This window comes from Neurospora tetraspora (assembly GCF_033439725.1).
Source record: "Neurospora tetraspora strain CBS 560.94 chromosome Unknown B0H65scaffold_4, whole genome shotgun sequence".
Classification (NCBI taxonomy): domain Eukaryota; kingdom Fungi; phylum Ascomycota; class Sordariomycetes; order Sordariales; family Sordariaceae; genus Neurospora; species Neurospora tetraspora.
In genome coordinates, this window is record NW_026944386.1 from 496,652 (window position 1) to 520,078 (window position 23,427).

The following is a 23,427-nucleotide window of genomic DNA, read 5'->3' on the forward strand; positions in this document are numbered from 1 at the left end:
AGTTCTCTTATAGGGAAATAATTTATTTATATAAATATTTCGAAGATAATATTAGTTTGAATATTTAGTAATTTATTCCTAATCTATCCCTAAATTATTTTTAATTTATCCTAACTAAATTAAAATGAGCACTAATACTATTATTATTATTAATACTGATACTTTAATTATAATCACTAAATTCAGTTTAATTAAATAAAATAACCAAATATTTAATAAAACGTTAATAATATTCGAAATATAATAAATAACTAGTATAGCAGCCGAATTCGACGAATCGGAGGAATTTAAAGATATAACCCCTCCTAATATTCTAATACTTACCGACTTTTTAATAAGTATCGTTAATAAATTAATAATATATTCCAAGTATATTTTATAATATTAGTTATATTAAAATTAAAATTATAAAATTAATATTTATTTTATCTGATAATATTAATTAATATTCTAATTTTATTTAAATAATATATTATATCATCGCTATTTTTAATTACTCTGAATCTTCTATTTATAACGTTACTTACGTTATAAATATTAAAGGTTTAATTGAAGATTAGGTTTCAACCCCCTAGGAGGAAGTATATAAAATAGAATAGTCCGAGATAAATTAGTAATATATAGAGGATAATCCTTAATTAGTCCATATTTTTATAGGTTTAATATTATATAGTAAGGAAAATACTTACTAAAGATATTTTAATTAGCTATTTAAATAACGTTATTTATTATTGTATTATTTATAAAGATATTAATATTAAATACTATAAATATTTAGACCTACGAATTTAGTAAATATATTAATAAAATTCTATTAGTATAATCAATAAGGAAATTATAAGCTTTTTATTTAAAATCCGCCTCCGATTAAATAAGGTGCCTTTAATTAGACGAACTATTAAGTATAAATATATTTTTAATTTCTTTTTAATTTATCCTTAACTTTATTTATATAATTTTAACCTAATCGAAATTAAGTAATAATTTGGACCCTTACTTTAATAAGCCTATTCCCAATAATTTACTATATTTATAAAAGTAAGTTAATGCTTAAATTTTTATTTCTTAAAATTTAATTCCCTTTCCCTTCTTATTTATTCGTAACCCTTTTTCCTTTCCGCTTTTACTATTTTTATATTCCCTCTAATATTTCGCCCAATTTACGTATATTTTATTTCCTCGGGTTAAATTTAAAGGGCTTAAACTAATACTAATAGCAGTACACTTTTAAATCTAATTTAAGAAAATAATATATATATAAGGCTTCCGATTTTGTTTTCTCGTCTAATCCCCTTCCCTCCCCGCTCATTCGTAACCCTTTTTCCTTTCCGCTCTTATTTATTTTTATATTCTCTTCTAATATTTTGATTAATTTATATATATTTTATTTCTTTAGGTTAAGTTTAAAGGGCTTAAACTAATACTAGTAGTAGTATGCTAACCTTCAAATTTAATTTGAGAAAATAGTATATATACTGGGCTTCCAACTTCGTTTTTTTCGTTTTATCTATATACGCTTTACTTTTTTTAAATTAAATTTAAAAGGTTTAAATTAATATTAGTAGTAATATACTAACCTTCAAATTTAATTTAAAAAAAATAATATATTAGGTATATTAAGCTTTCGACTTCATTTCTCCATCTAATCTACATACACTTTATTTCATTTTGTACGCCCTATTATTTACTAATTAACTATAATTATATATAATTTAATTGATGAATTATAAAGTCGATTCCAATTTATATAGGTATATTTACCCCTATAAAGAATTTATAGATCTACTATTATTATTTAATAATCCTTTATTATATAGTATTACTAATACCCCTTCAATTATTACTTGATAATTATTTTATATTCCCTTTATTATTTTAAATAAGAATATAGCCGAATTAAATAACGTTACTACTCTATTTAATTCCGAACTTGGAAACGCCGAACTTAATAACGCTGCTACCCTATTTAATTCCAATCTCCTATATTTTAATGGTTAGGCTTACAATATTATACGTATTGTTTATATTCGTTTTAAAAAGTCAAATTAATAAATATATATAAAAAGATTTAACGCCGCCCTATTAAATATAAATATTAAAATTATATTATCATTATAGATTATTACATTATAAAGATTAAAATTGCGAAATTTAAGAACGTAGAGATTTAATTTATTAAATTGTTCCTATTTTATTATTATACTATTATTTTCGGGAAATTTACTTAATTTGGATTTAATATATATTCATAAAGAAATATATTACGTAGGATCTTAAAAGACCGTTAATTACTCTTAATTTACGTTAGATTAATAGGAAGCAGCATTTAATTTATTATTAAAGTACTATTAAGAATGAAATAATATATATTTTATGATTCTACTTTATTAGCGATATTATTACGGACGTTAGCCCTTTAAATTTCCTTTAAATTCATTTTCGCTTTAATTAAATAATGAATTTAGAATTCATACGGATATTCGATATTAGCTCCATATTATTTAATACTTTATATTCCTTATTTATTATAATTTATTTTACTTTTAACTAATTATTCGATTTCGTTTATTATTTCTATTTAATTATTATAATCAATTATATATTTAAGAATATTAAATATTTCGAAATCTTCCTCAACCCTTTTTAAAAGACGGACGCTATCCGAAGTATTATTAACTCTATATATATAGGGTAGTTTTAGTTAGTTAATAAATTTTCCGAACCTATACGTAGAGAATTGAAATTTAAATTGAAATTTAGAGGGGGGAAAGAATTAGTATACGGAAATTAAATAGAGAGTTAGGAAATAAAGGTTATGTATATAAATTACCATATAAAATATTTCATTTTCTATATAATAAATTTTACCCTCTACCCCTATTAGAACGACGGAATATTTATCTAAATAATCCCGAAGTTTATAGTAACTTATAATAAGGAATATAATAAAGGGAAATTCCTTACCTTTCTTTTAAAATTAGTAAATATAAATATAGTAAAGGACGAGTTTAAAAAATTCAAAAATTTTAAATTGCTTAAGGAATTATTTTTAAATGAATTTATACAATTTATATTCTATTTATAAATTAGTATTTAATTATATTTATAAGAAATTAAAAACGAAAATGAAAATTACTTTAAAAAAAGTTCTATTAACGAAAAAAGTGTATGTATTTAAAGTATAATATAAATATTAAATAAAAGTTACATTACGAACGTTATAAATATAAGTAAAGGTTTCCAATAGTATTATTTCCTTTAATAAATAAAAATAAGAATTTATTAATTATATTAATTATTTTATAATTCCCTTTCGGGCCTTTTTTCCGACTTTAGTCTATTTTCTATAATTATTTAATGTATTTTAAATAAAACTCCCTATATCTCGTCTAGGTTTAAAATATTATTTAATTTTTTATTTATTTACCCCCGCCTACCTTTGTTATTCCTTTATTTATTAAAATTAATTAAAGATTTATTAACGATTTATTTTTTATAATAGTACTTACTTATAGTATATTTATGACCTTTAATATATATAAAGAATATCGTGAGGGTGATTAGAACCCTATTAAATCCGAGGATAATGGTAAGCGTTGGGTCGTAGTACCCCCTTTAGAAACTAATAAATATATGAGTATTAAAATTAATTATTGATTTATCCCTAATATATTCCTTTATCGACGTTTATTTATTATTATTTAAATAAATTAATGTACTTTATCCTTTCCTTTTTCTATATTTCCCGGATTTCGAATTATTTTAATTATTTTAATTATAACGAATTATAATAATACTTTAAACGCTATCCGAACTATTTATTACCACCTTATCTATTATTTTAGGAATTCGAAACTTTTATCCCTATTAATTACTTTATAGAGCGTATATACAATTATTTTAGTAAGATCTTTTACCATTAGAAGGAATTTAAACCGGATTATAATAGCGTAGATATTTAATATATAAGAAATATAAATAATATTTAAAAATTTTCGATATTAAATTAATAACTTGCATTTAATTCGTTTAAATTATATTTATTACTTATAGTAATTTAGTTAAATATTTAAATATTATTTACGATATTCCTAAGGAGCGTTTATTTACTATTTCGGTCGGAGGTATTAAAATTAAGGTTTATATAACTACTATTAGTATATAACTTATCCCTAATTAAAATTTAAATGATTTAGAATTAATTATAAATAAATTTAGGGTGGTATAAGAGTTTAATAGCCTTTATAACTTCCGGTCGGGCTAAAATTATCCCTTTCCCTAGTAGGACTTTATAATTGGTTATATCTAAGAAACGTAAATTAATAGTTATTGACAAAAAATTGGAATTATTAGAATTATCGTCGGAATTCGAAGATGAAGAGGTATAAAAGAAGTAATAGGAAAAGTAGTAGGAGGTATAATAGGAGAAAGAAAACGAAGCGGAAGAAGAAGTAGAGGAAGAAGTAGAGGAAGAGGTGGAAGAAGAGGCAGAGAAAGAGGCGGAAGAAGAGGTGGAAGAAGAGGTGGAGGAAGAAGTGGAGGAAGAAGCGGAAGAAGAAGAAGAGAGTTTTATATAAATTCCTTTTTAGTAGAATAGTAAAATAAATTTTTTAATTTATTTTCAATAAATCCCTAATATATTTTCAATATATTTCCGAATTATTTTTAACTTATTTAATTATTATTTAAATTAATATTTAGAAGATAAAAAGGATATATAAATAGCACTATAATATTCCTTCCTCTACTCTATTTATTTATAAACTATAAAAAGAGTTTAAATATACTTATAAATTTTACTTTAAATTTATATTTTAATAAACTTCTATTAATTATCGATTTATAATAGGTCTTCTTCTATTCCGTCCTCGGTAGGGTGGTAAAGGCCGGAGTTACGCTATTTAGTATTTATTCCGTCGCTATATAAATAAATTTACGAAACTTATTATTTCTTCATTTATAGTTTAAATTTAACGATTATAGTTAAAGTATTAGCGTTAGTAATAGTAATAATATTAGCATTTATTTTAGTTTAGTTAGAGTAAATTAAAAATATTTTAAAGATAAATTAAAAATAGTTTAGGAATAGATGAAGGATAAATTTACTTAAATATTTAAATTAGTATAGTCTTCGAAATATTCGTATAAGTAAATTATTCTTGTACGGGGGAATTTTTGCGAGCGATTAGGGATTTTTCTTTATGGAAAAACATTAAGTGAGTGATTGAGGTTGTTTTACATTATTCCTTTACAGTTAATATTATAATTTACTATATTAAACTAACTCTATATGAATACGTATTATAATAATTGTATCAATTTTCTTCTTTTATAAGTTGGAACAATTTTATATATAAATACACGGACTAGGGGGTTAGGAAGCTTTGGTAATGGGGTCGGGTCATCTGACCACTCGCTCGGTCATTTTACAATCTTCCATCTCGCAAGTTTTTCTATCGACAACCGCTCTCCACTCTCGACGTCCTCTCGTGAACGACGAAAGGATTAGCCGCGACAAGCGATCCTCTTCGCTAGCCACTCCATGAAACATACTGTGCACATTACGGAAGTGATCTCCAGACCTTGGAATGGCGACGGCAACCTCGAGAATATTCGCCAGCCCCTCCCCAGCATCAACTCATCGTACGACCAACTCTCTCGTCAGCATCGCGTCCTTCGCCCCATTTAAAAACTATCGGCGCAATATAGCAACACTTTCCATCCCATCTCACTTGTGATGGAACATGTTGGTCAACGCTCAGGCCTTGGTAACAACATCTCCAGACTCACAATAACCAATCACGTTGGCCATTCAACCAAAGACGAATTGTGACGTATCACCTTTTGTCTGAACCTGGTGTAACTGTCGACTGTTGGAGTCGGCTCTCCTCCTCACAAAGGAAAATTGAACCAAGGTCTCCGCACACATCTCGCCATGCTCCGGCGCCCCGACTTCTCCTCTGTTTCTGAATAACTCCCGCCACCATCAGTCACCGAGAGAGATTGTTCGTAACACAGAACAAGGGGTACAGGATGACTACCGAGCACAACAAGCCTAAGGAAGCGAGCGACAGGTGCTTCGTCTCTCCCGCTGCTTCAACCATACACACACTCGCAACCCAAACGTGCCAAATGGAAATCCTCGGCCGGGTCCCGACCCTGGTATATCAATCAATCATCATAATATTCCTAAAGCCGACTCTTGCCTTCCCATCCACGCGGCCATGTCCAACAAACGGACAGCTGCGTGAGGTGCTTAAGGTGCTTAGCCGCCAGGCATACAACCAGCCGGCCGTCGGTCAGCCAGTCAATCCAGTCAATCTACCCTATCCATCATCCGGTCACCGTGGTGAGCAATCCATCACCTAGCCTGGACCCGGAGAAGACCAGACACCGGACGACGTCCCATCTTTGCCCATATGAGCAAGGTGGTCGGACCCTTCGGTGCCCGGAAATTTCCTTTTCACTGTGGACACTGCAATCCGACGATGAAACTTGCTAAAAAGCGCGCGACTGTGCTGAGACGCGACGCCGGTTTGTTCTCCGCAGCCGCGGCCTTGGAGTCCCAAATGTCCCCCGGCGCAGTCGCCATGTACACTAAATGAAGGAATGCTGACGTCGGGTGCGGGGCCCGCCCCAAGTTTCGACCGACCCCGGATTCCACGGTGCTTCGTCACTGTCCAAGCTGCGGTGCTGCGGTGGGAGAGAGGCGGGAGAAGCGGGGACGGTACCCATGGCCTTTTGCTTCTACCTCTCCTCTCGCCACTTGACTACCATGAAGCCATCCCATCATCAACCGGGTCTCATTACCCATCATGTAGGAAAAGGGGGGCTCCGGGAAGTCGGACACAATTACACATCACCTCCGAGCCGCCCGGTTCTGTTACCAACGCATTTTACGGGTAATGCGGGGATCGTCAGTATTTTTTTCAGGTATGTATAAAACACTGGAAAAATACTAGAAAAACCGGGGGCAAACAAGAGATGGGATGAAGATTTACATGGAGAATGGCCCGATTCCTACGTACCTTGCCAGTGAGAGTGTACACCACTAGGTACTGACAATCATCAATGTTCAGACGGTGCGAGGACAGGAATTACGCCGATTTGGTGGTGGGCAGTTGCGACTCTGAGAGTCGTAGGGAAGGAACCCTACCACTATATCGAGATACTGCGGTTGCGAGCTAAAGTAAAACCCCCTTGTCAGGTACCCTGCACGGACCACCACAGCCAAAGCTTCGTGGGCACTGTGTGTTCAACGACCTGACCCACGGGTTTAACTTACCCACCACACCATAGTATTGATCCCGTCACGGACCTCGCAGGCAAGTGTCACGAGAGGAGAGTCAAGTGATTGGTTGAGCGGTTGGCGTGTCTGGTTGAGTGCCATCACTGCCACAAGTGCACGGATCAGAAAGGCATTGCAACCACGTTGTCCCCTTTCTTGATCATCTCTTTCCCAACTCACTGCAGAGTTCATCAAAGTTTCCAGCTCGGCGGTTGAAGCTTTCGGGTGCTTCGTACTTACGATAGACCACTTCCATCCACTTGGCTTTTTGACCGGGCCTTTATCTCATCCGTTTACGCCGATTAAGTTGCCTTCAAGGCGTCCGGACCCCATCTGCGGTAAGCCGCTTTTCTCACACCGGTAACAAACTTTTTTCTTCGGGGTGCTATTCTTCATTTGTCTTTGGTATGGTCTTTTCCATTTATCATCATCACCCGTCAGATTAGAAGTGGCTATTGACATCCATCATTCCATCCATGGTCTCCTGCACGTCATTTCACACAACTGCAGTCTTCCAGAAGTCTGGGCATCACTATCACCATTTTCTAGGTACCCTTCTTGTGCCGTAGAGAGTATGTCTCTCCTTACTGTGCCCGACCCTCGCATTTTGACAGTCGAGGCTCAACTGAAGTGAGCTTTTGCTTACCTCTACCGCACGCACGGAGAGAGAAAAGCGAGATATGTCCATCTCCTCTCGGCATTACTGTTCACGGTCAGCCCGAATACCCTCCCTTTCAAACTGCGATATATCAACTTCTTTCGTTCCCAGGTTGATGATAAATCGTTTCCTTGGCCTTCAACATTGGCATCGGTGGTTCAAAGTGGATCATCAGGATGCCTTCCCACCTATCATCTTACACGAACGCACACAAGCATGAGAAACCTACACCCTCCAAGAGGTTCTCAGCTCAGCAGACATAGACCAATATTACCTCCCACTTCTTTGACTCCTTGAGCATTGGGCAAGCACATGTCAACAAATGTGATCCTAGGCGTGAGCGTCTCGAAGCGTGAGGCATCAAGGTGTTAAGGTGTCAAGGGCTCAGCGCAGTTCGAAATGGCCTCCTGACCCTGTCATTGGCTAGTGTCAGTATTAGTGGTCACCAACACCGACACCAACACCACCAACAAACTCAATCCGAACCGTTTCCTATCAATCTCACCATCCAGTCTGTCATTTATTGCCGTCCGCCGTGTGTCACACCTTTTCATCCGATCAACCCGATCTGCCCACCAACTTAGCCTTTACCAAACCTAGCTAGCATGTTCATCAGTGCAGTGGGTCAAGCCTAGGAGCCGGGCTGTGTCTCACATAACCTCTAGCGCGTGTGGTGTGGGTGGAGTGTCTCACCTCACCTTGATTACCCGTTCATGGGAGGGAAGAAGAAAGTGGCTGACTGACCGGGGATAATGACCAGTAGGTCTAGTGGCTACCTGTTAGACCTGTTGTGTGGTTACGGTTGGTTATGGCCGAGATACATATCTCAGTGTGAGTAGCCACACCCACTTACACCGAGCCACACCTTGAGATCCGGAGGCAAAACTTATTCCGTGAGGAGGAGGCCTTGATATTGGAAGTCCCATACCTACGGTACTGACAACACGTTGACTTAAACTCTAGGTGAGGCTTGATCCGGCGGAGGCAGGCGAGAGTGTAGTGTCAAGCGGCTGGCTGCAGTGGGTGGTTGTTCACTTGATCGTTTGACTACCTGACTACCTGGACTACCTGAATGGCCAGAGACCGATTTCTACCGTACCTACTGAATCACCAGACAAGGCGACTGGTTGTCCGAGCTTCTTCACCATGGAGGTTTATCTCTCGTCTGGCAGTCTGCTGAGCTTAGAGGTAGGTTAGGTGTGCCACACTCCCGGAAAGTCTGAGACTGTTCATCCGAGCCCTCCTGTCTCCCGTCGCTGTGCTTCATGCTCGGCGGGAAATCATGGAAGGCTATTATCATTTCATCAATGAATGCTCTGCTCTCCTACAAATCTGCGAATCAGGACTCAAGAGGCCGGCACGGTGCCTGAATGGAGAGGTTGTTCACTTCGCTAATCGGTGCCCTCCGTGTTGAGAAGGGTATGCCACACCCCGCGGAGCATCAGTCAGTCCTTCAGGCCAAGTCTTGGTATGTTATGGCCTGATATGTTTAGGCGAGAGCCTGCCTAAGCCTTTCAAAGATTGAGATTGAGAATGACTGGCCGACTGCAAGGCTGCTATCACCAAGCCAAGCCTCGTCTCGCATAAGCCTTGGCTGAGTGAGTGAGAGAGTTAAGAGGCTGGCTGCCTGGGTGAATGAATGACTCGCTAATCGGAAATGTTGGTCGAAAAGGTTTAGGTGTGGCACAACTGGGGACGGGAATTCTGAGTCAGTCGTCTTGTAAGTTTCACTCTGCCTGGCTCCTGATGATCAATGTGAATTTAACTTGCAAGATCGGCTGGTAGGTTGGAAAGGCTGTTATCTCCAACGAAACGCGCGTTCCGGTTCATCTGGAGACGTGAATCTTAAGATGAAAGATTCATCTTGGTGCTGGGCGGAAGAGGATCATCTGCTAACAGTCGCGGTGATCAATACATGCATTCATGGACGGCTAACAGATGAACGAAAGGAAGGGCAGCACACAAGAATATTGAAGACCGGCGAAGACAATATCACGGTTCGAGTTCAGTGCGAGTACTTGTTCATGTGAACGGTTTTAATCGCAATGAGATATGAGATACGATAAGAACATGCCTGTTTACTTTGTCAGGAGTTTTTTTTTGGAGACCGGCGAGGGAAAGGGTATATGTGAGTGAGCATGGGTTGGGTGTTCCCTTTGGGAAACCCGCACGTTAGTCAGATATGATACGTTATCTGAAGGACCAAGGACCGTTGGGATGGAACTGGTATAGCATACTTTTTTGCCAAATATTCTTGTGAGTCTTCTGTAGGGGCCGGCCGGCCGGGGCTTGTGGTTGGGATACTTGCGACGCTTAGCATTGGTGATACCCATATCATCTTTCTTCCTCTTTTTCTTTTCTTTCGGCATTTCCTTTCTTTCAACACCATGCGAAAGCCTGTAAGTATCCCCAAAGTACCTATCTTCTCACTCAACATCCTCTCTCTTCGGCTTCGGTTCACTCGGCAGCGCTGCAGCTGATCTCGGCTTTCCGTCGGCGTTTCATCTACATATGTACCCTCCTCAAGACCCCATACCCCATACGACCGAAGATCTCACTATCACCCCTTAGCATGACTCCCCTCACATGTTCAGCTGTGGGTGGTGGTTAAGGTTTTCCTCTTGTGACTACACTAACATCCAAACAAGGAAAAGCAGGTTTCGTCTGGGTCACTCTCGGCCCCAGTCTTCTGGGGTTGTTGCTCGGTCTCGGAGCATTTGAATGGCTTCCTTACCACGTGGGGTTTGAAATGGGTTATGTTAGTCTGACCCAGGCTCGCGAGAGATGGGTAAGAGATAGGTGGCTCTGAGACATTTGCTAACAAGGCTCCAAGGAATGTTCGTCTTGGAAAGTAATCTTGAATTCCCTTATGAGCTTGGGCTGAGCTTTCTTGGAGATCTTGTTTTTTTTTTTTTTTTTTAGAACCGGAGCGTCACCTCCAGCGGCCCCTCCAACCTCCCTCATCACCTTCATCAGAGATCACAGCGCAAATCGCCGAGTCGCTTAGTTTCATCGGCGACCTTGGGTGGTGATGATAGCTTTCGCGCGTTCTGGTGTGGTTGAGAGATAGGCATTGGTGGTTCCGGATCGGCCAAGTTTGGGTTTCCTCCGGTCTTATCCCGGCTTGCTAGGACTGCGATATGTAAGACAAAATGGATAGCCCGTCCCGGTGCTACCCTATACTGACCCGCTCCAAGACATTGAATCAAGATTGATATCGAGCATGTGAAGGCGTTATGAACAGCTTGAGAAGTGAGCAAAAGGAGCAAAGAAACATGTCGTCGATGGTGGATTCCCGGTTGCCCTGCACTGCATGCAAGAAGGGATCGCACAAGCTGCAACTGCAAGATTTAGCGCTGTGGTCCACTGATTGACAGTGATCCTTGGGCTGGGTTTCCTCGGGCTTCCACTGGGGTTGCTTGCGCTAACCTTTGTTGGTGTTTGTTGGCGAAAGACAAGTCTCAACACGAGAATCGTCACGGGGATCGTCACGAGTGAGACAATTTTGCACATGCTTTTCCCAGAATCTGACCCCAGCCAAGCCTCCTAAATCTGGAGAGAACGAACAAGCCCGTTTTGCCTGTCTCCGCGGAGCTGGGTCGAAAGATTCGGAGGAAGGAGGGACGGGATTCACGATTGTTGGAAGGAACCAGGGTGATTTGGTGTGATAGCGGGGTGTAGGATTCGAACTGGTGGGCTTTGTGATTGCCAAGAGGAAGGGCCTAGGACCCAAGAGGTGAGCGTTCTTTCCTCTGTTGCATCACATCGCTACGGGTTCTTGATTTCACCAATTCAACTCGAAACATTCGAAAAGATGGAAACATACGAATACACCGACTGAAAATAAGCTAGGAAAGAAACTAGTAACATCGGACTACGACGACACACTCACAAACATAAGCAAGAAAAAGTGACACAAGTCCAACTTGGGTGGACGACGACGACGACGTCCCCTAACCCAAGCCACCCAAGTGGCCAATTCCCCAGAGTCCCAAACAGCCTTGACGCGTTGCCCTTCTGCATCATCCCCGATCGTCATTCGTCCAAGCGGCCGAAGCGACATCATCGTCAGCATGCTCCAGCCAAGGTTCGGGCAAAGAAGTGAAGTGCGCTACTTTTGGCGTGAAGGGCCTACTTCACGATACTATCCCGAAAAATACCTAGCTATGCCGGGTTGAGGAAACCGGGAGTATCATTCAGTGCCGTCAGTCACACTCCCCTCACAACTTCCCCATGTCCTGCCTGCAATGCCATGGGTTGCCAACTTTTCGTTTCCCCGGCCTCACTCACGAGAGAATCTGGACCGGCCGATTCGGCGCCGATAATGCTCACGCCCGCAAATATTGGGCGATGAAGCTAACCACTATTTCCACCGTTCTCTACTCCCCGGTTACACTGTCGAAAACACGGAATAACTGCAAGACGGCAAGCGTGTGATAGAATCACAGAAGAGAAGGCAAGGGAAACCGGCATCACCACACCAACATCCCGCTCTCCATTAACAGCATCACAGAACTCTTGGCAACGCTCTTGGCATCAATAGTATTGGTCAGTCTACCTCGTCTCAGCCCGTCCTGCCCAATTCCGAATCATGCAGGCTTGAAGCAAGTAAAGATGGTTGCTAGGACGGATTGGGGCTGGTCGGGTCTGCCCTCTTTTTATTGGATGGAGAGATAGGATCTGCGAAAGAGCGACGAGGATGATGGTGATTGATGATGGCTGTGATGGTGGTGTGGTGTTGTGGTGCTGCGGTTTGAGGAGGATGGTGCAGAAGGGGATTGATCTCGGAATGCCTGAGACGGGACGGGATGAAGATGACGAAGCGAGGGGAACGGATGGGAGAGGGACTGGAGATAAGACTCAAAAGCTCAGTTTGGCGAGGCGATGACAGATACAGACGCCATTCGCGATGACGGACGGGCTAAAGACTGCGAGATGATGGACAAGCAGAAGACTGCGAATCTTCAAGTGAAGGTATTCCAATATTTTATCAGGTTGCGCGTACAAGGAAGTCTCCTTCGGCGCCCACTCCGCCAGAAAACAGTTGAGTGACATCTCGCCTACCACTACCCCAACCCGTCTCAGCGAAGCGAGCGGCGCCCCTTCAATAGAGTTCCTAGGTCACACCACTTCAATAAAACACTGCACAACTCCAAATCCGAGGTGATTAATTATGGGTTGACGATAACGGGAGACAGCAGAGCTTGTTAACGCGATAGCTCTGCCTCGTCACTTGGTCAGTAACATCCTACCTACCATGCCCGAAAGAAGCGGCTGAAGAAAAAGTGACGTTATCAGAGCAGCATTGCAGAAGGACTTGTCAGGATTTGTCCACTCATCAATCCATCCATACAATTCTGCACGTGGTTGGGCCCAATAATTCAGCCTCAGCTGCCTTGTTCTGTCCCGCGTCAGGCAGTTTCGTGAGGTTCTGTGAGGACTGAGGGGGAGACCGGACAAGATAACAGCCTCGCAGTCCAGAGCAACTGCAATATCGACGAGATAATTTACAATCTCTAACGACGCCGTTGATCGAACATCACAATCCGTGGCAGAAAAGTTCATGATTTCCGTTTTACTATCTCCATCTTGTTTCCACAGAGTCTCTGCTGCCGAGTATCCGTGATCATTTGAGTCACCAGTAACGACAATGAACAACGACACGCCACCACCTATCCCACCTCGTCCTCCTGGATGGGTGAGCAGCCCGCTCTCAAGCCCTGGGTCAGGACCGGGGCCATCATCTGCGAACAATGAGGCCCCTCCTCCTCTCCTGCCTCCAAGGCGACCAACGAACGAGGAGCAACCACCGGTTCTTGAGCGACAGTCAAGGCCATACAGCTACGTACCGCCGTCTCGGGAAAGTTCCGGTCAAAGCCCTCCTCTGCCGCCACGGGTGACTCGCCGGCCTGTTCCGCAGCGGGAGCCGGAGCCCCAAGCCTCGTCGTCTTCCTCATCACAGGCGCAGCCGCAGCCTCAGTTCTCATCACCGCAGTTTGAGCCATTCCAGCCACAACAGTTTCAAGCACCAAAGTTTGAGTTCAATCCACCGTTTCCCTTGCAGTCACAAAATGGATATCAGTATACCCCACCGGACTTTGAGGCTCTCAAAGCGCAGTACAACCAGTACAAGCCACCGGATTTCGAGGCTCTCAGAGCACAGACCGAAGCGCAGCACACGCCACCGGATTTCGAGGCACTCTTTGCACAGTTTACACCATATCAGCCACAACCGCAACCGCAACCGCAGGCCCAGACCTCGGGGCAATCTTCATCTCAACCTCAACCTTCTTCGGCTCAAGCGCAACCATCACCACAGTCACAGTCACAGCCGCAGCCTCAACCCCGAGCCCAGCAGCAACAACATCATCAGACCTTTCCTCCTCCCCCTTCCAACCCTCCTCCTTCATCCTCATTCTCCTACTCAGCCTCTAACCCCCCTCCTCCTCCACCCCCCACCTCTCCTCCTAGCAACAGAAACCCTCCCCCTCCCTCCAACCCCCCTCCCCCATCCGGCCCTCCCCCTTCATCTTCCAGCCCCATCCCCTACGACAAATGGACCCCCCTCTTCCAACCCAACGGCTCGCCCAATTTGATCTTCACAGCCCTAATGAAATCCTTCTTCGAGATGCTGGTCGCCCAGCAAACGCCCGAGATGAGACCGGCTAATGGAAACGGGATGGCGTCGGCGGTGAATGGACAAAAGCTGTTGAGCCCGGAGAAGTGTAGTGAGTTTTTGGATGTGCAGGGTTTCGCGGTGGAGCATAATGCTTGTGAGTATTATTCCTTTTCCTCTTCTCTCATTAAATTATGCGGAGACCAAAGGCACAAGTGGGAGGGACGGCGGAAAGGGGGTGGATAGGAAGAAAACAGAGGAAAGATGAGATGGTGTCGGAACGGAAGGTCAAAAGGGGGTGAAATGCTCAGCAAAGGAATGGAGAATGTTGGGAAAGGAGAAAAGGAAGGAAACGTCATGAGTATGACTACTTCCGATACCGGCACTGGCCTTCATGTGGCTTCATCTTCATCCTTTCCGTGAGGAGTCTCTTAAGCAAGAGGCTCTGATAAACGAGCTGGGACGTCAAATGATGTCTCATCGCTTCTCGTGGGCCCAAAATCGACGAGTATCTTCTGTGTGTTCATCGTGGATGCGGCTCCACCTCCTTCCTACCCGGGGAAGGCACGACCCCTATTGCGTCGCTCCTTCCCTACTCCCAGCAACCACTGCCCCCCTCTCTCCATATCGCTTCTTCTTTCTGCCGTGCGCATCCTCAAAAACTCCGACCCTTCCCCAAAGCTCACAACCTGGAAGCCAATACTAACTCCTCCCGCCCCCACACCCCAGGGAAACTCAACAAAACCCCCTGGTCAACCGCCCCCTCCGTCCCCGGCATCCCGGACCCCTTCGCCGCCTTAACGCCCCTCGACAAAGCCGACTGGGAATTTCGCACGATCCTCCAAGCCTTTGGCATCCACCACATCCCCATTCCACGTCCTCGCCCTCCCCCCTCTCAACGTCCCCCTCCCGTCTCTACAAGCCCCTTCATCCCATCCTGGTTCACGAACCTAATGGCCACCGAATACAAAGAAATCCCCGAGGGAATGAGAGCCCTAGGAGTCGGGCAAACCCCCTTCCTGACCGAACAGGGATTCATCAAATACATGGCTCTTGAAACGGCCGGGGAGCCGGACAGGGGGTTTGAGGGGTTGAATGCTGCACTCAGATACTATGGTAATGTGATGGGTATGGGAGGGTGGACGAAGTTGGGTCCGATCCCGAGGGAGATGTTCCCTGCTACGTGCCCGCAGGAGATCCAGACGGCGGTGGATTTGGCAAAGGCGAAGCATAGGCATTTGTGTGAGGATGCGTTGGCTGGGTCGAGGGCGTATTGTGAGATGGCGGCGCGGGGGAGGAGGTATGGGCTGGAATTGATTAGTGATGATAGGTATGTGAGGGTGGATCAGTATGGGAATAGGATTTATTGAGTGGCGGTTCTCTTGGGAGGGTCTAGTGTTGGTGTGTGTTTGTTTGTTTGTTTGTGAATTGGCGAAAGGGTTACTGGTGTGCGTTTGGCTGGATGGATATGTTAGGAGTTCCGGTGAAGACTGGATGACGGAGACGAGAGGAGAGATGATATGATGTGTACGTAAACTGAAAGGTACGGAAGGTCGTTCATGGAGTAGTGTAGGTAGCGAGACTGACATATGAGAAAACAAACTGGAAGTAGAAAGACCTAAACAAGTTGACCAGATGTCTCGAGGTAACAAACTTCTTCCTCGTCTCTTCAACTAGCAACTGAACCATCCCTCGAACCTCTGCTGCATTTGGTAGGCAAGCCTCGTTCATTTCAGTTGTTCGCAAATTTCATGCGAGAGGGCAGTTGCCCAAGCAACGTCCTGACATGAAATCGTATATCCGGGTTTCCATTGGCACATCGCTCCGCGGGAAGGTACATGGCACGGTAGTTGCTTTCATTGGGCGTCGGGTGGAAATTTTTAACTTCAACCCCTCTTGCTGATTGTCCTTCTATTTGGGAAGGTGCACTTGGGCGGATAGTTTGGCGGATTACGTATGCTATTATAACTTTTGCCTTTCCGATTTTCACGGCACTCCACCTCAGCTCTCTTCCTTCTTTCAGTCTGCCATCACCTCTCCCTCAAATCCCTCTTGACGGAGTAGCCGTTCTCTACCAGGCGGGGCTTTCACATCTCGTGCTGTTCAAATTTCCAGCCTGGTGTCGTTTGCCAGTCCTCCCAACACAGAGACAGCCAACCTCCCGGTTGTTCGTTCCACCATCTTTGCGTATTCCAAGTACCACTCGACACTCCTTCGCCTTCCACGCTTGTGGGTCTTTCAGCTAGCCGACCGCGAGCTATCAGAATAGGCGCCGTACTAGGTGATCCTGTCGCCAGGCGAAGAATCTTCCTCCTCTGTGCCAGGTCAGCATCACTTGAGCTCAGATCTGCCTACCAAAAGCCCGCTAACTCGCCACAGTATCTCAACAGGCTACCTCTTGGCTCCTGGACCAGAAGCTTTGATGCTCCACACAGAATGACCGAGGATCACCAAAAAAACAAACCCGAGCCGGCCGATGATTTGAAGGAGATCACCAATCAACCCAACTCTACGGCTCTGAAGGATAACCAGCAGCGGATGGCAGCGGTGCCAACGACTTATACCAGCGGTGGCAATCTTCTATTTCATGTCACCCAGCTAGCGACGGCCAGAAAAGACCACGTCACTTTCTGGTCCCTTCCCCGCGAGGTCCGCGACCTGATCTGGAGCGAGGTTCTCGGCTCCGAAGATGACATCTTCCAAGCCAACGTGATAACATCCGTCTGCCACAGGAAATCCAAGGCAAGAGCTCCTGCCCCTGCGAACGGGTACGAGACCCTCCGGCCTGCAAGAAGAGATGATGGCCGTTTCACCAGGACCACTTATGCCGATATCTTGCTGAGCAGCCGACCTCCATTACCGCTGGCCCATCTATGTCAAGAATCGCGCGCCTTTGCATTGCAAAAGTACGATGCGGCATACAGCAAGGCCAGAGGTCCGGACCTAAATCAAGAAAGGGGAAGTCGATTCCGATGGCTGTCCAGATACGCCGCACGTATAATGACAATCAAAATCCCAGACTTGGATTATAACGTGGCGGACATTAAAGTGCCTCTTGAGGAGGATGAGCCTTTGATCGTTGTCTGTTGGCCAGAACTAAATTATAATGGGCTACCACCAGGAAATCTGGAAACAGAGGTAGACCGCCTCAAATTAAATGCGTTGCTTGAGCTGCTGAAGAAGGCAAAGGATTACCAGATCATGATATGTGTTGACACCACATTGTCGGATCCCTTCCTCGTCGATCGGAACATAGCTCGGAATTGGGGAGTCTTTGCGGATCGAGCGTCTGGTGAAGACTTTGCAGAAAATAGAGCCAACAAAGTGAGTCCGAGGATATTCGTAGAAGTTGGAGATACTTTCCCTATGGTACAGCTTCTTCGAGACCTCAACAGGAGAGGTCGCACGGTGGACATGAGAGGGTTGGGCTTAAGTCGACACATCATTCGTGGGAATACCACATGGATGGCGCCTCGGATGGGTCTTCTCGCGCCCATAATTAAGAGTGGTTTCCTGCCGTACTTCACAGAAGATGGTTTTCGGCGTCTGGAAGAAGAGGAGCTTTTTCCCAATGGGTACAAATGGACGAACCTGAAAGACCGAGAGTGGTTGCAAAAGGCACTCTTGCAGTTTCTGGAGCCTTTCGAGAAGTTGTGGGCGGAAAATGTCAATGAAAAGGAAACATCGTCCCAGTCGCGGTACGGACGGATGCCTAAGATAGGGCTTGTTTTTGAGTATGACATTGGCCTCACGTGGTCTGCTTTTCAGCGTGAGATTGCTAGGGAACATCGATTAGCTTGGGGATAAAATTTGGTGATTGTTTGTTATGGCTTTACGTCAGGTTATCCCTCCCCTCTCACAGAATACAAATAATAGTCTCTTGTAAGCCGGAAGGCAGAGGATATGGCAGGTCGTCCTGGATGCTCATGGGTCGTAGTTGATTTGAACTCTCTCGTATGACACACCGACCTGGGACTGACTCCATGCGAGCATCCAGCCTGACTTGATACCACAACTTCTTGTTGGAGGATGATGCGTTGATGGGTAGTATCTTCAAGACACAGCATATCTAGCTATGTTTCTACCCCTTGTAAACGCTCTATGCGCAGCATGCTTGAACTTCTGACCGTAGACTCCCGTCTTCTTGGCCGAATTCCTCCACTCCTCCTCTGCCAATCCAACTCACGATCCCATTCTTTTGATCTGAGCGAGTCAACGGGCCGACTAAATATCACCCTATGTGGCCTATGACCCAGTAGCCTCCCGATAAAACGTCAAACTCCTATTCGCCCCCGCCGCCACAAACATCTCTCCCTTGCCCATGCCCGGCGCCAGTGCCTTCTCCGACTTTGGCAACCACCTCACGCACCAGAGGGCACTCTCGGTCTCGCTGTGTGTCGCGACACAGACACCCCTCGCTACATCCCACACTCTGACTTTGCCGTCCAACGATCCGCTCAACAAGTATTCGCCCGTGTCGTTCCAGTCGATCGAGGTGATCCACGCGGGACGGGTGCCGGTGGCAGATAGGTTGGCGACGTGCTCGCCGTGCTGCATGTCGTAGATGGCGATGATGCCTGCGTTGCCGGCGGCGGCGAGACGCTTGCAGCCTGGCGAGAAGGCGACGGCGCGGACTGGTTTTGCGAGGCCTGTTTTCGTCACCCGTTAGCAAGTCGTTTTCTCCCACTACCACAATACCCGTAGACAACCCCCTCAAAGCCAACGTCCACACCCAGGAGGAAACCTACCAGAAAGCGAATAAACCATCCTCCCCGCATCATTATTAAACACATACACCCCGCCATTCTCATGCCCACTAGCCGTAAACTTTCCATCCCTCGACAAATCCACCGCCATAGCAAAACTTCCCGTCCCTACACTCTCCTGCCCACCACCACCGCCACCACCACCTCCTGCACTGGCCCCCGTCTCATAACTCTGTATCTTCTCCTTGCCCACCAAATCCCACACATGAATCCGTCCATCGCTCGTCGTAGCAGCTAGATAGCCCTCGTCCGCACTAAGCGCCACAGCCCAGACATCGCCCTTCTCCTTTTTGTTTTCGGGTGTCGGGAGTGTCCAGTAGAGCGACCACTGATCGGATTCGGGGTTGCGGTGCCACACTTTGGTCTCGCCGCCGAAACCGACGGACACGAAGGTGTTGCCGGGGCCGCTGCTGCGGGCGGTGGTGACGTGGTGGCAGCCGAGACGGTGGGCGTTGGAGAGGGTTTGCGTGAGAGGGAAGGTGGGCGAGGTGGTGGTGCTGTGGATGAGCAGGTGGGAGGAGCCGGAGGCGGAGATGAGGGTGTTGGAGGTGGGGGCTAGGGAGAAGATTTCTGTTGGGTGGGCTGGAGGAATGGGTTGGTGTTAGTTGTGGCGCGACTCTCTCGTGAGGAATGGATGTTGCGAACGGCGAGGAGGAATTGATGGGGAAGTGACGGATGGAGGGGAGGGAGGAAGGAAAGCTTACCTTGGTCCACCGTGTGGAGGGTTAGGTATTGTTTCGACTGTAGAAGGGTTAGTGTTGAAGCGCGTTGACTGTAGACTTCGTAAATTCTCACCATTGTCACCTGTCCATATACGAGGCGATCGTAAAGTGGTTTGCGACAGGAAGTTGTTGCGGAAAGGGAAGTTGTTTGGAGAATGGAAGTGGTTCTGTTAGGTGTTGGAGACAAGCAATGGTGGGGCAGCCGCTGCAGCTTTCAAGACGTCACATCCGCGGTGCTAGCTGGGGTGCTCCGAGCCTCTATTAACAGGTACGTACTTATCCGCATATGGAATCCACCTTTAACATGGGACTAGTGAGAATGTCAACACGTGCTGTTTGATATTCCATCTGAAGGCGAATTTGGAGTTTTACTGGTTTGATTTCAAAGTCGTGGTATCGTCCGTATCCTGGGAGCGCTACCGGTGCCCTTCTCGTCGATACCGGCGCAGACACTTTTGGTATATGTACAAGATAGTATACATTGTCTCGTTTCACACATGGACACCTATATCGTACACAGGTGGTGTGTATCATGGGAGGGAAATAGCAACCAGTTAAGTGCTATTCTTCGCCCGGGCATTTTCACATGCCCTGATCCCATATTCCCTTCCTCCCCCCAACCAACATGCGCCGCTTAGTATGCCTTGGCGTTGCTACCACCATCACGGTCCATGAAGCCCTTAAGCTCTGTTGGTGTTCAGTCAGCATATCTCCCTAGCACCAAGACGGTATCCCAGTCCTTCACATACTTCCCAAGCAGTTGGAGCACAGGTGGTGCATCCTCTTGAGATTACCGCAAGCCGGGCACCTGTTGAGATGTGTCACATCCTTGAGCGCCTTGCCGGCCATCTGCCTGTGTCTCTTCTTCATGTGCGACGTCTTCTTCTTGGGCACGGCGCGCAGGATGCTCTCCCAGATGTCCTCGAGCAGCGACGGTATCGACGGGAGGAGCGAGATGGCGGCGGCGGGAACGGCGAAGTTGAGGGCGGGGACACCGAAGCGCTGTGTCCTGAGGGTCTGGAAGAAGGTCGAGGGGTTGAACAGCCGCATCGCGGGGGCGGCAGCAGTCATGGCGGCCATTTTGAAGATCGGTGATCGGGTTGCTGGGTATAGATCGATAATTCGAGATGGAGGTTTCGGATATGCGCAAAAAGTAATCGAGTTGTCGTGGCTTGTCCCAGCTGTAGTGTGTTCCCTCCCTTGTTCAAATTCCAAACCCTGCTGTGGCCGTCAAGGTGCTGTCTCTGGGTGGTCGGATCGCGAATCGGGATCGGTGGTCGGAGAGCGGAGTGTGATCTTGGACCAAAAGGTGCCTCTTCTGCCGGGGCCGAAAGTCGAGACTGGCACCGCGCGGGACGGCATCGTGGAGATCCACCCGTCTCAAAAAATTCGGGCATGGGTGACACGGACCATTCGAGGTCCCCCAGGTTGTGTTGTGTTAGTGCAATTAGTGCAGGCTGTGCAGCGCTCAGTGCAGCTCCTGCTAAGCCCAATCCGGGTGTTCCTGAAGCACTGACCCCACAGGGCCAATCAAACGAGCTGGGCGGCAAGGTGCGCCTGCCCCTTTCCCCGGGCTGGGAAGCTGAAGCTTGCTGTTGGAGAGAGCCAGTGATTCGCCTGATTCGCAGTGATTCGCAGTGATTCGCAGGTTCAATTTGGCAGTCGACCCCCAGCAGACCCCCTGGAAGGGAAATTGTTGTTTGGCAACGTGCAGCAGCAGCGACAACAGCGCAGTCAGGCAGGCCAGTCTGTAGAATACGGGGACGGGGAAAGCACCATCACGTTATTGTGTTCCATCTCCCGTTGCTTGTCCCCTAATTGCACTTTGTTTCATTTCACGACCACGTCCAACGTCCACACTTCTCTTCTTCCCGTCGTCCATCTCCAGTCCAACCCACGCCCTTCTTTCGACCGCCCGACAGCCATCATCTTCATTCGCTTCTCTTCTTCACAACCTGCTTTTTGGAATAGCCCCCAAGTTAGCAATCATGTCGACCATGGGCCCTGCCACCGTCCACCCCGAGACCCACGTCGGTTTCGACAGCATCACCTCCCAGATTGAGCGCAAGCTGCTCAAGCGCGGCTTCCAGTTCAATGTCATCTGCGTTGGTATGTCTTTGTCCCAATCAATGCCGCGTGAACATATACTAACTACCCCCAACCAGGCCAAACCGGCCTCGGCAAGTCGACCCTCATCAACACCATCTTCGCTTCCCACCTCATCGACTCCAAGGGTCGCCTCCAACCCGACGAGACCGTCCGATCCACCACCGAGATCCAGTCCGTTTCCCACATCATCGAGGAGAATGGCGTCCGTCTCCGCCTCAACATTGTCGACACCCCCGGCTACGGCGACATGATCAACAACGACCGCTGCTGGGACCCCATCGTCAAGTACATCAAGGACCAGCACTCTGCCTACCTCCGCAAGGAGCTCACTGCCCAGCGTGAGCGCTACATCCAGGACACCCGCATCCACTGCTGCCTTTTCTTCATCCAGCCCTCGGGTCACTCGCTCAAGCCCATCGACATTGTCGTCCTCAAGAAGCTGTCGGATGTCGTCAACGTCGTGCCCGTGATTGCCAAGTCGGACTCCCTTACGCTGGAAGAACGCCAGGCCTTCAAGGAGCGCATCAAGGAGGAGTTTGCCTTCCACAACCTCAAGATGTACCCCTACGACAACGATGAGCTTGACGAGGAGGAGCGCTCCCTGAACCAGCAGATCAAGGTGGGTTTTTGTACCTTCAGGAGGAATTAACAATAGCTAACGTGACACAGAGCCTCATTCCCTTCGCTGTCGTCGGTTCTGAGAAGAACATCATTGTCAACGGCAAGCAGGTCCGTGGCCGCCAGAACCGCTGGGGCGTCATCAACGTCGAGGACGAGAACCACTGCGAATTCATCTACCTCCGAAACTTCCTCCTCCGCACCCACCTCCAGGACCTCATCGAGACTACATCCCAGATCCACTACGAAACCTTCCGTGCCAAGCAGCTATTGGCCCTGAAGGAAAGCAGTGCGCAGGGACACGGTAGCAGGCCAATCAGCCCGGCTCCGGATCGCGAGATGAGCCGTAACTCTCAACGCATGACCATGAATGGCTACTAGGAGAAGCCCAAAAACAATCAATGAGGACAGCAAACTTGACGGAGAGTCGGCAAAACACTGCAGCCCCCCCGATATAGACGAACGACCGATACGCCCTCGGGGATTTGGGGGCAGAAATAAAAAGGCTTTGTTTGGGTCGGCAACAAGCGATGGCGCAAACGGGATGCAATGCGTTTATTCACTACTTCTACGTCTTGTTGGTGGTGGTTATTTCGGTGGAATGGACTTCTTAAACCCCCCTAATTTCTTTTTTAGTACCGGAAGCTCCT

The 23,427-nt window shown here is 45.8% G+C and overlaps 7 protein-coding genes across 7 annotated transcripts; 4 read left to right on the top strand and 3 right to left on the bottom strand.

Moving 5' to 3' along the window:
• Nucleotides 1-10,518: 10,518 nt before the first annotated feature.
• On the top strand, nt 10,519-11,009 carry B0H65DRAFT_442161 (uncharacterized protein; the record flags this gene model as incomplete). The annotated part of the gene is made up of 3 exons (XM_062825564.1): nt 10,519-10,552; nt 10,595-10,734; nt 10,869-11,009. 3 exons carry the CDS (start codon nt 10,519-10,521, stop codon nt 11,007-11,009), a joined length of 315 nt encoding a protein of 104 aa, XP_062681271.1.
• A 3,444-nt stretch (nt 11,010-14,453) lies between these two features.
• B0H65DRAFT_464077 (uncharacterized protein) lies at nt 14,454-16,195 on the top strand. The gene is made up of 2 exons (XM_062826743.1): nt 14,454-14,719; nt 15,292-16,195. The coding sequence occupies exons 1-2, from the start codon at nt 14,557-14,559 to the stop codon at nt 15,930-15,932; spliced, it is 804 nt and encodes a 267-aa protein (XP_062681272.1). The 5' UTR covers nt 14,454-14,556; the 3' UTR covers nt 15,933-16,195.
• An 803-nt stretch (nt 16,196-16,998) lies between these two features.
• B0H65DRAFT_442162 (uncharacterized protein) lies at nt 16,999-18,369 on the top strand (the record flags this gene model as incomplete). The annotated part of the gene is made up of 2 exons (XM_062825565.1): nt 16,999-17,886; nt 17,938-18,369. The coding sequence occupies 2 exons, from the start codon at nt 16,999-17,001 to the stop codon at nt 18,367-18,369; spliced, it is 1,320 nt and encodes a 439-aa protein (XP_062681273.1).
• A 349-nt stretch (nt 18,370-18,718) lies between these two features.
• B0H65DRAFT_182195 (uncharacterized protein) lies at nt 18,719-19,216 on the bottom strand. The gene has a single exon (XM_062821522.1). It carries the CDS (start codon nt 19,117-19,119, stop codon nt 18,808-18,810), a length of 312 nt encoding a protein of 103 aa, XP_062681274.1. The 5' UTR covers nt 19,120-19,216; the 3' UTR covers nt 18,719-18,807.
• B0H65DRAFT_464083 (WD40-repeat-containing domain protein) lies at nt 19,190-20,217 on the bottom strand. The gene is made up of 3 exons (XM_062826744.1): nt 20,124-20,217; nt 20,033-20,069; nt 19,190-19,910 (listed from the first exon to the last, which is right to left on the bottom strand). Exons 1-3 carry the CDS (start codon nt 20,124-20,126, stop codon nt 19,276-19,278), a joined length of 675 nt encoding a protein of 224 aa, XP_062681275.1. The 5' UTR covers nt 20,127-20,217; the 3' UTR covers nt 19,190-19,275.
• A 93-nt stretch (nt 20,218-20,310) lies between these two features.
• On the bottom strand, nt 20,311-21,447 carry B0H65DRAFT_464085 (uncharacterized protein). Its single transcript, XM_062826745.1, has 2 exons — nt 20,800-21,447; nt 20,311-20,737 (listed from the first exon to the last, which is right to left on the bottom strand). Exons 1-2 carry the CDS (start codon nt 21,128-21,130, stop codon nt 20,685-20,687), a joined length of 384 nt encoding a protein of 127 aa, XP_062681276.1. The 5' UTR covers nt 21,131-21,447; the 3' UTR covers nt 20,311-20,684.
• A 214-nt stretch (nt 21,448-21,661) lies between these two features.
• B0H65DRAFT_182257 (putative CELL division control protein 10) lies at nt 21,662-23,309 on the top strand. The gene is made up of 3 exons (XM_062821523.1): nt 21,662-22,159; nt 22,216-22,778; nt 22,829-23,309. Exons 1-3 carry the CDS (start codon nt 22,039-22,041, stop codon nt 23,156-23,158), a joined length of 1,014 nt encoding a protein of 337 aa, XP_062681277.1. The 5' UTR covers nt 21,662-22,038; the 3' UTR covers nt 23,159-23,309.
• The last annotated feature ends 118 nt before the right edge of the window (nt 23,310-23,427 follow it).

Bases quoted from the DNA above. Each gene is read 5' to 3' on its own strand.
- B0H65DRAFT_464077 (XM_062826743.1), top strand. From the start codon at position 14,557: ATGAAATCCTTCTTCGAGATGCTGGTCGCCCAGCAAACGCCCGAGATG. The intron at 14,720-15,291 runs GTGAGTATTATT...CCCACACCCCAG, and splicing joins CGCGGTGGAGCATAATGCTT to GGAAACTCAACAAAACCCCC.
- B0H65DRAFT_182195 (XM_062821522.1), bottom strand. From the start codon at position 19,119: ATGCAGCACGGCGAGCACGTCGCCAACCTATCTGCCACCGGCACCCGT.
- B0H65DRAFT_464083 (XM_062826744.1), bottom strand. The intron at 19,911-20,032 runs GTAAGCTTTCCT...CCATTCCTCCAG, and splicing joins CCTCCACACGGTGGACCAAG to CCCACCCAACAGAAATCTTC.
- B0H65DRAFT_464085 (XM_062826745.1), bottom strand. From the start codon at position 21,130: ATGGCCGCCATGACTGCTGCCGCCCCCGCGATGCGGCTGTTCAACCCC. The intron at 20,738-20,799 runs GTATGTGAAGGA...GAACACCAACAG, and splicing joins GTGCTCCAACTGCTTGGGAA to AGCTTAAGGGCTTCATGGAC.
- B0H65DRAFT_182257 (XM_062821523.1), top strand. From the start codon at position 22,039: ATGTCGACCATGGGCCCTGCCACCGTCCACCCCGAGACCCACGTCGGT. The intron at 22,160-22,215 runs GTATGTCTTTGT...ACCCCCAACCAG, and splicing joins GTTCAATGTCATCTGCGTTG to GCCAAACCGGCCTCGGCAAG. The intron at 22,779-22,828 runs GTGGGTTTTTGT...AACGTGACACAG, and splicing joins CCCTGAACCAGCAGATCAAG to AGCCTCATTCCCTTCGCTGT.